The 13473-nt window shown below is 44.4% G+C and overlaps 1 protein-coding gene across 1 annotated transcript in view; it reads left to right on the forward strand.

Annotated features, from left to right (window-relative positions):
• Positions 1-1244: 1244 nt before the first annotated feature.
• psmb5 (proteasome 20S subunit beta 5) overlaps positions 1245-13473 on the forward strand; it is a gene marked incomplete at both ends in the record, with an annotated part of 16680 nt that continues 4451 nt past the window's right edge. Inside the window, 5 exon segments of the mRNA XM_080836208.1 lie at positions 1245-1346; positions 2178-2484; positions 8846-8922; positions 8924-9169; positions 9533-9643. Of these exon segments, the coding sequence (XP_080692334.1) occupies positions 1245-1346; positions 2178-2484; positions 8846-8922; positions 8924-9169; positions 9533-9643 (843 nt within the window).

Here is a 13473-nt window from a genome sequence, read left to right on the forward strand (position 1 = left end):
GGTATGGCATGGTGCTGCAAAATGGTGTGATAGCCTTCCTTTTTAAATCCCTTTTACTTTGTACAAATCTCCCACTTTTTCAGCACCAAAGCAGCCCCAGACCATCACATTACCTCCACCATGCTTGACAAATGGCATCAGGCACTATTCCAGCATCTTTTCACCTGTTCTGCGGCTCACAAATGTTCTTCTGTGTGATCCAAACCCCTCAAACTTTGATTTGTCTGACACTTTTGCCCCAATCTTCCTCTGTCCAATGTCTGTGTTCTCTTGCCCATATCAATCTATTATTTTTATTGTCCAGTCTCAGATATGGCTTTTTCTTTGCCACCTTGCCTAGAGGGCCAGTATCCCGGAGTCGCCTCTTCACGGCATACTTTGACACAGGCGTTTTGTGGGTACCATTTAAAGAAGCTGCCAGTTGAGGACCTGTGAGGCGTCTATTTCTCAAACTAGAGACTCTAATATACTTGTCTTCTTGCTTAGTTGTGCACCGGGGCCTCCCACTCTTTCTACTCTGGTTAGAGCCCTTTTGTGCTGTTCGGGATTAATACACACCGTTGTAGGAAATGTTCAGTTTCTTTGCAATTTCTCACATGGTTTGGCCTTCATTTCTAAGAACAAGAATAGACTGGCGAGTTTCACATGAAATTTCACTTTTTCTGGCCATTTTGAGAGTATAATCGAAACCCACAAATGTGATGCTCCAGATACTCATCTAGCTCACAGGAAGGCCAGTTTTATAGCTTCTCTCAACAGCAAAACAGTTTTCAGCTGTGCTAACATAATTGCACAAGGGTTTTTTAAGGGTTTTCTATTCATCCATTAGTTTTCTAAGGCGATTAGCAAACATAATGTACCATTAGAACACTGAGTGATAGTTGGAAATGGGCCTCTAAACACATATGTTGATATTTCATTAAAAGCCAGACGCTTCCGCCTAGAATAGTCATTTACCACATTTACAATGTATAGAGTGTATTTCTGATTAATTTAATGTTATCTTCATTGACAAAAACAGTGCTTTTTTTTGAAAAATAAGGACATTTCTAAGTGACCCCAAACTTTTGAAGAGTAGTGTATGTAAGGCCAATTTATGATGAATGAACGGTCGCTAGCTGTATGAAGAAAAGATGGTCCTCAGCAGTAACTGAAAGAGTCTGCGGATTTTTCAAATACCCGTCCTTTTGTCTTTGGTTGTGGTTTGGATCAGGGTAATCAGGGGTTTGGTTCTAACCCAGTCGATGGACAGTTTCGCCGTGAACCCTTCCCTGGCCGCTTATGGTGAGGATGCGCCCGAAAGAAACATCGAATTTCTTCATGGAACAACCAAACTAGCAAGCAAAATAAGTTAGTTAGCAGGTGACTTGCCAAGGAGCTTGATCAGCTTTTTGACGGTCTCTGGTTGGATTACTTTGGCTAGCGTGCTTGGTGTTGGCGCATGCTATCTTTGCCTTTTCCGGTAGTTGTTTGCCTGGCTAGTAACTTCAGGTGCACAATAAACTTGAACTACATTCACGCATTCCCTCGCTAAACTTAGATTTATGTTAGGTAGACAACTTTTCAGATCCTTGCAGATGACACTGTTTGCTTTAATAACTGCAAGAGCTGGACTTCCATAGCTTCAATGTAACATTAGGACGAATCAGAAACTGTCATATGGGTGACCTCCATTAGCAATCACACCAGTCTTATAGCCCCCCCCCCCCCCATTTGTATATTTTAGGCAACTGATTCAAATTTGCCAATCATTGATTGAAAAAACAAACAAACCTGGATTCAGCATCTTAAGCAGCTAAGTGAGTGTGTTGTGTATATCAGATGAAAAATCACTTGTGTTACACTTGTGTGAGTTAATTGATAAATCAGGCCATGGCCCTCATGATGAAGCCACCTTTGTTATTGCAGGTGTAACATGATGCTGTGAGTGACTTAACTGTCTCTTACTCATGAGTGTCATCAGCCCTGACTGATAGGTGATGTGTTGTTGCAAATGTTCATTTAACTTTCTCATTCAGTCCAGTTGAAAAGGTAATTCACTCATTTCAGTTCAGATGCCCAAGATGTTGCCATAGCCTTGCCTTATGAACTTACTTGATTATGCATACTGTTTGAATACTTTGAGGTGAACATTGACATACTGCTTATGCTGAACTCTTTCAATATGTTCCAACCAGTTCCAGCATGGCATCATCGTGGCCGTGGTATCGAGGGCGACAGCAGGTTCCTACATCGCCTCACAGGCGGTGAAGAAAGTGATCGAGATCAACCCCTACCTGCTGGGCACCATGGCCGGTGGCGCAGCCAACTGCAGCTTCTGGAAGCGCTTGCTGGCAAGGCAGTGCTGCATATATGAGTTGCGCAACAAGGAGCGCATCTCTGTAGCCGCCGCGTCCCAGCTGCTCGCCAACATGGTGTACCAGTACAAGGGCATGGGTCTCAGCATGGGAACCATGGTGTGTGGCTGGGATAAGAGGGGGCCAAGTAAATATACACACATCGCCTCTGTGCTCATTACCAGCAGTGGTGCAGCCATTCAATATTGGCTATTACAAGGTGTTGCCAGCTATTTCAAAACAATTGCTTTGCTTCATTCTTGTTCAGAGATAAACAAAATGTGTCTGGAGTGTCTTGGAATACAGTGACGTTTTTTGAGGAGGCAATGCTCATTTTACATGAGGTGGTGCCCAAAGACATTGAAAGAAAATAGAAGAGAATTTGAGGACATGAGTATTTTTTTCTTGTTTTCAGCTCAAGAGGAATGCTATTTCTCCACTAGAATGGTCCATTAAAAAAATGAAAAAGGAAATGCTCATAAGAAATGTGTTATTGTCTGAATAAGAAACAGTTTTTGAAAGATCCCTGTCATTCCCCTTCAACAGATGCCAAGCAAATAATCGTCTTTTCTGAAGATGTTTCAAGTCTCTCGGCTATTGAAATCACGACTACCAATTTCAGAATTTTCAATTTTCATGAATGTGTAGTCATGCCCTGTAAAACAAGGTTGAGTGTTTGAAGAAATCGTTCTTTTAATCACCATTGCAATTGTTCTAGTGCTGGTGCTGCTGCTGCCCGGCACATTATCACATTTGGAGTCAATGTTGAAATATGATGGTAATGAATTGGCCAGGCCAGCTTAGCTCTGTGTGGTACAACTTGAGTGAACCTGATGGTAGTCTAAACAAACACAGTAGTAGATCAAATATATTGCAGTGTAAAATATTCTAATACAAATATACAGCAAACAATAGTACTTTACTAGTATGATGTTTAGTTTTGGACATGTCCGAATGTATAAGCTATATTTAGAAATCACATAGAAACAGGCATGGAGCATTACACACTGCTGCTTGAGGAAAGTTGTCTTGATTAAGTTGTAGCAAGGACTTTGGGCTCCACATCTGCCATGTAATATTGAAGAGCTCATTGGAATAATAGTTTTTTTTAGCACTGGGGGATTATTAGCCATGCATCATTTCAGTTTTCTCCCAATTAGCGTCAGACAAATTGACTGCAGAGAAATTGAGTTCTTTAATTAGTCATTAGAAAATGGCCCCCTGATTGAAAATTCATATTGTTGTGTGATGAGAGGGAAAGAGAGAAAGAGAAAGAAACAGAGGGAGGGAGAGAGAGGGAGGGTCAATCCCCAGGGTGTGTGAGAGTGAGAGAGAGAGAGAAAGAGAGAAAAAGAAAAAGAGAACTTAAGGATTTGTTTAGCAATGACAAATGAGTCTAGACAATTTACTTGTGGTACGAAATGTCATTTTGGCTAGATGCTGTCACTATAAATAGTATTTCAGAGTTTGGGTGCTGTTGTGTTTAGTTGCGACTGAAATGCAATCTGGAATGGCAAGAGAAGCAAAGAAGCGATCAATCAAGTGATCCCCTAGGGTTGGGCGATATGGACCAAAAATAATATTTTTATGCTGAATACCGATACATAATTTATATCTGTATTTTCTGCAAAGTGGGCTAAATGTTCAGTTGAGCCACTGTCGGGACAATGTTTTGCAGAACGTGACTGGACTGAAGTGTATATAGGTTTTGATTTCACATTCATTTATTTTTAAAATAAGGGACCTCTGTTAAGCATTTACATTATATATATAAAATGTGATTTACAATCTGTTTTGGGGAAAAAGCACGTATATTTATTTGCTGAAGTGTCAGGAGAATGCCTAGGCTGTAAACACGATCACGAGAGAGCAAAGGAAACCTCTTGACAGTTCCACTAAGTGATATAGTATACCGTGAAAAGGCTACGTATGTACTCCAGCAGGCCATAAATTGAGTATGGATTATGAGCGGCACAAGTTTTCTCAATTTCTTTTGGCTAATTTGACCATGAGGAATAAAACTAGGGTGCTGTCGTTTACTGTAACCCGAGCAAACATCCAAATTTGTCCACGCCCGTTTAGCGCGCACCTGCATCTCAGCTTCTGAAGGTTGTAGACACTGCATTTGGTCTCAAAATGGCCGGAACATGTAAACATGTTAATGCCAAACCTTCACTTTGTCATATTGGTGTCTGGCAGCATGGACGGATTATGAAACCATGGGCCCCTGGGCCTGGACATGTAAAAGGCCCCCCTCCCCTTTGCACGCGGCCGCAAAGTTGTGCGCCTGTACTTAAACAGGATTTACAACGCACAAACACACTTTCTAACACAGTGCTAGTACACTGAATTAAAGTCAACAGCAAATTAACAAAATACACCTCTATCAACCTCAAATAAGAGATACATAACAGCGACTTCATGCAGAGGCTCTGGCTTAGGGGGCCCCTGAGCTCATGTGCCCCTGGGCCTGGCCCGGTAGGCCAGTTCTGTAATCCATTCCTGTCTGGCAGAGGTGCATTTCTTAAAATATGTATATAGATTCATATATTTAGTCTCCCCATACTTTAATGACAAGGTTCTGTAGTGCTTTTTAGCTGTATAAATATAAGTCGATAATACCCTGTTCAACTCTTTACATTCATGGAAACTGGCTACTATAATGTCTAACGTTACAGGACTTCTACAGCCGCAAAGGGAGAGTGGGGGCGAGATTGTCCGGAGAGTGCGATATACAGCCCAATGATCACCACACCCACGCAACAATCTCATTCTTCAAATACATGTTTATGAGTTGTACACATGACGAAAAATAAATCACTGACTTTAAGGTTCACATGAAAGCCTTGTGTCATGGCTTATTGGTCATAATGACCAAATTTGACCTCTTGTCCTCTGCCGGGTGCCTTGCGTATATCTACCTGTTTGACATAAGCTGTGAATTTTAGAACTGTTCATGACTCAGTGTAGTCATAATTGCAAACATGTAACAGTGTACAAAATACAATCGACATTTCTGTAGTCCTTTGTAAAATCTTGCAAAATGGCTTATTTTGGCTCATATCATGTTATTCATTTGTTGTTGTACTGAAGGTTCTGTATCTGTGCATAATCTAAATTTAGGTCTATGTATTCATGTAAATGCTTTCATCTAAATTGTCTTAATATAATACTGGCACACATTTTCATCTTCACTAGAAGTCGCCTTTCAATTGCATGTAACTGACTGACTGACTCAACTTGAATTGACTCTACTTGCTTGTGGTACCAGGTACTTCGTATTCAACTACAGTTTAGTACCCCCTCAATGTAACTGGTCGCCCTAGTGACGTGGCATGAAACCAAGATGTCGGTATGTGGCTGTTTATCACAGCAAGGACATACATTTTGATTCAAAGGTGGCTTAAGGCAGCAAGACAAAAGACTGCTGATAAAAAACATTTTGAGAAATCTTACATCCAGGTTCAGACGATGAGACTTCTCTCTGACCAATCAGTAGTCTGTAGTGTTTTCACAGTTTTCATGACATTGGTAATGTTGGGTTGGGTGTTTTGGCATTTGTATGCAAATAGAAAATGAACAAATAGCCCCATTCCTTTATCACAGCAACATTAGAAAGAAAAATACTTCCAGTCAGAGAGAATCATATGAGTGACATTTCAAAGGAGTTGCAGTGAAATCTCTCAAACAGGATTTTCAGTGCTGAAGCAAAATCATTTCACCAGAGGGGAAATGTCGTGGTTGCAGCACCAGGCCTCCCCACTAAGTGGAGCTGTTTCCACATGGTGCTTTATGTGTGGGGAGGTGCGAGGGTCCACTTGAAAAAATTGCCCAAACAAAGTGCAGTAACTGGCAGTACATCACAGGCGACGTGTTAAAATGGGCCCAGCACAGTGACACCATAATGGGAAATCAATATGGCTGTGGCTGCGGGCCGGGAAAGACCAGTGCCATGATGGACGGAGGCTTTCGGCCAGGACAATCGGGTCGCATGCATAATGCGGCCCCCGGGGATCAATGTGGTTTATACGGAGCATGCCACAAGTTTTTAATGGAAAGGGGCCCCTTAAATGGACAGCACCAGCCAGAAGCCCAGAGTGACGCGGTAAATCTGGCAATCAATTCAGAAAAAATGATTCAGGGGAATGAGAGACGGCGGGGAAAAAAAGTTCAATATTCACGCCGTCTGCTACAATGCTGGTGATTAAATGGAGAGGTGAGTGTCATGTAAATTAAATCAATCTCGATTAAGAGCGAGCTCGTTACCCCTTTTCACTCTCCCTCTCCCTTTCTTATTTTTTTTCTGCAGTGATTAACTGTCCAAGTGCCATGAGGAATAAATCTAATGGTGTATAGTTGAGAGCCTGACAAATATGCCTGTAATAACATTTAATGCCATGACACATCTGCTTAAGAGCTTAGCGCCGGTGGAGGCGGTGGTGTTTTGTGTGCGCCGTGCCTGCCGGGCACCTGCCACCTCCCCTTCGCCACACCTATGACGCAGGAGCCGTGGCTTCGGGGCTGTCCGTCCGTCACTCCGACGTGACAAGCCATAGACCTCCCACAACAATGGCACCGTTAAGGGGATTGGCGAGAGCTGAGCATCCATCCCGACACACTGGATTGAGTAGTGATTTCATGTTGCTTAGGAGAAGCTTTTATGTGCGGTTGAGTTATTGTTTTTTTTTTTTTAACTCCTCGCCTCCCTCCAGTCAAAGCAGTCGTGTGTGACTGTCAGCTGAGCGCTCAGTGTCTCCTTGTGCTGTTTATAGCCTGTGTGTTTCTTAAGTGTGTCAGAACTCAGCCTTTTTTATGCTTTATTTTATATATTTTTTTCCAAAGGGCCATCTGAAAAGAGCCCAGCCCTAACGGCTTGTCACTAGGGGGTAACCAAGCGGAATGAGTTGCCCACACGGAACACCCGGGCTGTCTCAACTGCCCCCCCCCCCCCCCCCCCCCCCCACACACACACACATGTCCGATGCGCCTCTCTCACTGTACAAATGCTTGCAAATTTTGTATTGACATCCTTTAACACCTATTTCCCCTTAATTTCCTCCAATACATTATTTGACAACTCACTCATTCGTGTACCACAATGTTAGGCTTCCTCTTGAGGCTATTCCAACTGCATTGTGAATGTGACAGAGGTTTCTTCCCTTCGCTACTCAAGTGCCCCGCCTTGTCTCTCTTGACACGAGGGGCTGCTTGTGAGCGTGCGTGCTTGTGAGTAGTCAGTCCCATTATGTTTTTTTCCCCCTCCTCCCTTTTAACCTATTTACACTTGCACCTTCAGAATGGCAAATTACCCTGCATAGCTGGAGAGCCCCAGCGATTATCAGGCAAAGGTAACGGAGCATGCAGAACGTTCAATTTACCAGTTGAAAGCTATCGTGAGCTTTCCCTGAACGTGTTTTTAGAAGGGCTGTTTCGCACGTTAGGCGGTCCTTTTAAATTGTCCGCGAAACTGACTGAAACTCTACATCTTGTCTCGAGTTTACATAGCAAACATGAACTCAAGGAAAACTGAGGATCTTGGAGAGGCTTCTGTCTGTCTGTGCGTGCGTGTGTCTGTGTGTGTTAGAGAGAGAGAGAGAGTGAGAGAGAAAGAGAGAGAGATTGAGAGAGAGGTGTCTGTGGATCTCTGCCTTCCCACAGGTTTGCATGGCTGTGTGCTGGAGTCTGTCTGACAGAGCTGATCTCATTAATTTACCATCTGCACACTGGCTCTGCTTGAGCACAGATGGGAACGAGTCACCATAACTACTCTCCTTGCATTATGAGTGTACGTGTGTACATGTGTGTGTGTGTGTGTGTGTCTATATGTGTCATTCTCCAGACCAGAACATGTTGTTTCTCAAGTCCTATTAGTAACCCGGCTATATAAGTTTGCCTGATGACTTGTGACAGTGGTGCCAACACTGGGACATTTTGTAATTCCACATCGTCGACAGTCTCAGTCTCTCCCTCTCGCTCCCACGGTTCCCTGAAGTCTAAACGCTGTCTTTTATCATTTGAGATGCGAGGTTAGGCCCTCAGGTATGGATCAATAATTAATTTGGGTGTTTTTTTGGTGAGATCAATAGCACCTTGGGCGATGCCCTGGAGCAGGCTGGCCAACCTGTCTGTCTCTCTCTCTCTCTCACCGCTGCCTCGTCAGCAGCCTGTTCTTTAATCAGGGCAGCAGGAGATGGCTGGAGCCTGGGTTGCCTTTAGCCGCTGGGCTGGATTTATTATGAAAATAGTAATGATAATAATAACAATACTAATACTTTCTCCCTAGTTTGAGTATGTTGCAATGGTTTGATCTTAATGGTTCATTGTGTGTGTGTGTGTTACAGTTTTAATGACTGAGTTTGATTTGGTTTCAAGAATCGGTTTCTTTAACTGTTTAGGTTTACACTGTTATGTGGAAATCATGTTTTTTAAATCCTCCCTCTCTCCCCCTTGGCTTAATGATGTGAAATCTCTCGCCCTCACTCCTCAACTCTTTGTGTGTGTGTCTACAGGCCTCTACTATGTGGACTCGGAGGGCAACCGCGTGTGTGGCGACCTGTTTGCTGCGTGCTCGGGCTCTATGTACGCAGTGTGTGTACAGTATGGTGGACAGCGGCCTGTGGCACGACCTGACCATCGAGGAGGCCTGTGAGCTGGGCCGCCAAGCGATCTACCAGGCCACTTACCATGAAGCCTACAGCGGCGGCCAGGTCAACCTGTACTGTGTCCACAGTGAGGACAGGGAGATCGTGTCTCAGAAGGACGTCCTGGACAAACAGCCTAGAGTGGACGGGACAGGCAGGGGCCGGGGGTTAATGGAGACTAGGGAGTTGAGAGTGAATGGACAAAGGTTTGGGAAAAGGGTTGTGCAAATGGATGTCGCACTTCTGGCAAATGGAAGTCTGCATGTCAAAAATTACTGTTTAGAATGGGTGTTAGAAAGAAAGGGGAGGGAAGGAAATGTCTTTGTAGTCACATGAGTACAGCTTTTTTTATAGAGTAACACGGGCAGACTCACTTCCTTACCCTCCAGTGCTTCCTGTCATAGGCAGTCAGGCAGGGATTTGAGTTTGTTTACATGCCCTCAGATACATCACATTGAGAGCTCCCTCTCTCAAATCCTACTCGCACACGTCCTAGAACCATTTCTGTTATTTTCACAATTGTAATATGTTCTGTTGTCTTGTCCACTGTCTTAGACTGAGCCAGTGGGCTGTAATGCCTATCTCACGCCTTGTAAAGATGTGGGGGCGCCGCATCCCTGCGGACACAGCGACGAGCCAAAGCTCCAGCTGGTTAAGTCGCTGAGAGTGGGAGTTAGCTTCTGTTGCACGCATTTCACATGTACATTATCACTGTTAAAAACTGTGTTAAACCTCAATAAACACTAAATTCTTCTACATCTTAAGTGTGACCGTGTTTTTCTCCTCTGCTCAATGTGTGCATGTGTTGAGATGTTAAAGTCTAGGCTCCCAAAAGTAAGGGCTCAACTCTCCCTGTAAGATGATGAAAAACGTCTATTTGAACCAAGGACATGCACAGGGCAAGGCTGAAGTTGCCTGAGCAACAGCCAGTTTGCCCTCATTGGCTTAGCTGCCCCTCTGGAGGGAAAAAAATGTTTTTTTTCTGTTGTGGCTGCATAAATACGAGTAGCCCGTTGCAGTTTAAGTTTTCAAATTCGATCGCTGTATCGTCCAAACTTGTATTTCTTTTTGATAGGAATGCTCCGCAGGACACAGATGGCACCCCAGAAAAAAGTGATGGGGTACTCCCCCCACTGTAGCATCCAAACTTTTGTTGAAGTTGTGTGAGCGCTCCAGGTGAGTCTTTTAAAGTTGTGGAAATTATAAATGCCCTTCTTTCAGGTTAGAGCTACTACAGCCCGTCCTTGTTTAGAATATATCCACTCTGACTTTGTCTTGCCCTCCATTGATTCATTATACAAGGCTGTCTGTCCTATAGGCTACAATCAGGCTGCAGTTTACTTTAGAACATGAGCGGCCCAGACCTGGGGCGAATAGGGGCCGAAGCGCTCCCACAGTCTGATGACTTGACCTTGACACCGTGGCATAAATATTGGCTGTTACAATACCTCATTGACTCATTGAAGCATAAGGTTATGTGTGCTTGCTGGGTTTCTGTTTTTACTGCAGGCTGGTAGTGTTTGTGCCTGCTGAATTGAAACAGATAGAGCATCCCCTTTCAGCACCAGATTTAGAAATAAAGGGGATGTTCAGTATGACGCGCAGCTGTCCAAAGCAATGTTTATGTTGTGTGCCCTCTATTCTACCCTCCATCGCAAAGTCAGACAAACAGTTTTAATTCCTCCAGGACAACAGCAATGATATGCGCTGTACAGTCACTTTGTTTTACTACGTAACGACCCGTGGCCGGCTGTGCGTATCCTCTCAGCAGTTTTATGGTTAGAAATAAACACAAATAAAAGCAATGGGGAGAGGTATTGGACTTGTGCCCCCAGCCATGGTTTAAAAACTTGTTTCACAGGTGACTAGTTAGATGAAAAACAAATTGGATTCCAATAGGACCTGCATGAAAATGTGGTCTGGTATGGTGCGACAAATAAAGAGACGAGAATGGCGTACACCGTTGGGTAGATAAATCAAATGTGTTCTGAGACAGATACAGAAAGCTAAATCTGTAATATTAAATGCAATTTTCTTTTAGGTCTTCAGTTCACATTTAGATTTTCCCGTTCACAGGGCTAACCACTTGTGGTAAATGTAAGAGTTTATAGGATGGAGCAGCATTCACTACCTTCCAAGGTTCTCAAATTAGCTATTGAACAACTGTCACAGTTAGTTTGATAATATTAATATAAAGGCCAAATTCTAGTTACAAATTACTTTTCTAAGTAGTCTAGACAAAAATAGCTTATGTGTCTAAGATGAGAAAAATCTAAATTAATTAAGCCTTAGAAATTGTTGCAAGATCAGAATCAAACTAAATAAATTCTCCTCCAAAAGCCCATTTGGAGACACTGATGGAAAAATGGCGCCGATATCATTCTACTGTGGCAAAAATAACCTCTGCGCTCCCACGTGCGACCATCTGTCAGATAGCCATTGCCTGCACGTTTAGCCTTTGATTACGAAACCGGTTGGTGATTATAGTTTAGCCTAGGCACTGGAAACTTAAGCCAAATTGACGCGCACCCCTCCATGTCCCATATTATTCTCTGTTCAAAAAAGAAGACGATTCCTTTTACACGGTGTAAGCATAGATCAAAGCGAAAAATAGACTGGACAGAGGCGTGAGATTTTGGTGATGATTGAGGAGGACATGAGAATGAAAAAAAAAGATGTATTTTTCTGTGGCTATAAGCTGTACCCAGATCGAAAACAACTGAGAAGTCAATTTGGCAGAAGGAAATGACTCCCGGCGCTATCTTGTGTCCACCCCAAAGCCTCTTGAGGCATCGTGTAATCAGCGTGGTTGAGTCCTTAAGCGCGCGCCAGCTCTGCAAAACAGCGGCGCTCGCCCCGAGGATAATTGGGTTTGTGCTTTTTGCGCATCCATGCCTCGCTTTCGCAAGGGGGCCGCATTTCCTGCTTCTCTTCCCCTCGCCTCGTTTGAGAGGTGCAGTTTTTCACCGCTCTGCTCGCAACGGCCACGCTCTTGTCATTCCTGTCGTGTGTCGCCTGCTCTCCTCTGCTTTTTCTAGCCCTCTTCTAAAAAAAACCTAAAACAACGTCCAGCGATTATCATTGTTTATCATGCCGTTGCTGCACCATACAAGATAAACTATTTCTCCCAACAGTGTCATTTCTGATCTTCACTGGCCAAATTTTATTTTGTGAAATGTCATCATGATCTTGTTTCCCAGCCCACTCATACCAGCCACTCCTGTGCACCAGCTGCTCCCTCCTTTGCTTGCTTTTTCAGACTTCGGTTATTTTTGATGTGGTGGAGGCGATGATGGAGAGAGCAAGCGATGGTGGAGGTAGGGATGTGGTGGTGGTGGAGACGATGGGCCTTTCTCCCCCACCACCCCCACCACCACCACCAGCACACTGCATTGACCCATGGGACCGCGGGGGGGGGGGGGGGGGGGGGGGGGGGGCGGATGGAATGTTTACCCCCGGCCAGCGACACCTGATGGTACAAATGCGGCGTGTCTGTCCCTTTGTTTTATTATCAGGGCCGCCTGCCACCGCAGAGGCAGCCCTCTGAGGCAAATCACGGCAGGGTCAGAGGAGCTCTTCTCAGAGCGGCAGGAAGAGTGATGGCCTCTGCTGTGGTCACTTTACTTCTGTGTGTTTTATTTTTTATCATGTTATGTCCTTTAGACTATGCCCTGCGGCCTCCACAGTAAATTGCTCCTGATGGTTCTCTCCCTGCCCTGTTCTCTTCAATGAGGAAAGAGGGGCCGTGTATCAAGTTGATGTTTGCCTTCTGTCATCGCCGGGAGGGGCTTGTATTGAACAATAGGTTCTAAAAGGAATATTTTTTTTCTGTTGGTGTGTGTGTGTGTGTGTGTGTGAACGCTTGAATAATACACTGTTGTTGGGTAACGTTATGATAGTGAATTCCCCTCTGGCTATGCACAGTATCTGTCTAAGCATGCTATAAGTATTTGTTTTTCTTATACACACAGGAGAGGAATGGTTATGGAATGATTAGGACTGTAATAACTTAAGTCTTCTGTGTGTGCTGGTTTTTGATATGATGTCTCAGAGGACAAGTCCGCTCACTTTTTTTCCAGCTCTGGTCTTGTGGGTCGGTCCCTTCTTACCCCACCATGTCTACCTCCATTCTGTTTCTCCCCTACCTCCATTCTTCTCTTTTTCTTCACCCACCTGTCTATCTCTAAGCACTCTGTTTCTCCATCTGTCAGTCAGTTTTACTCCGTTACCTTTCCTTCATCTGTGTGCCTGTCTGCCTGCCTGCCTTTCTCTCCCTCTCAGCAGTGTGGATGGTCGTGGGGTTTTTGACATTCAGCAGCGGTCTTCCATAGGCCCATCAGGGCCAGGCTCCGCCAGGCGTGAAGCCCTCTCTCTTCCCGTAGATTTCCACTTAATCTCCTCAGGAGCGACCTCGGCCCATCGCCTCTGTCCCCCCTCACCACATACACTCACACACAGACGGGGTGGGCCTGATCAATGCCATCCCCTTGTGTGTG

Source organism: Sprattus sprattus (genome assembly GCF_963457725.1).
Source record: "Sprattus sprattus genome assembly, chromosome: 4".
Classification (NCBI taxonomy): domain Eukaryota; kingdom Metazoa; phylum Chordata; class Actinopteri; order Clupeiformes; family Clupeidae; genus Sprattus; species Sprattus sprattus.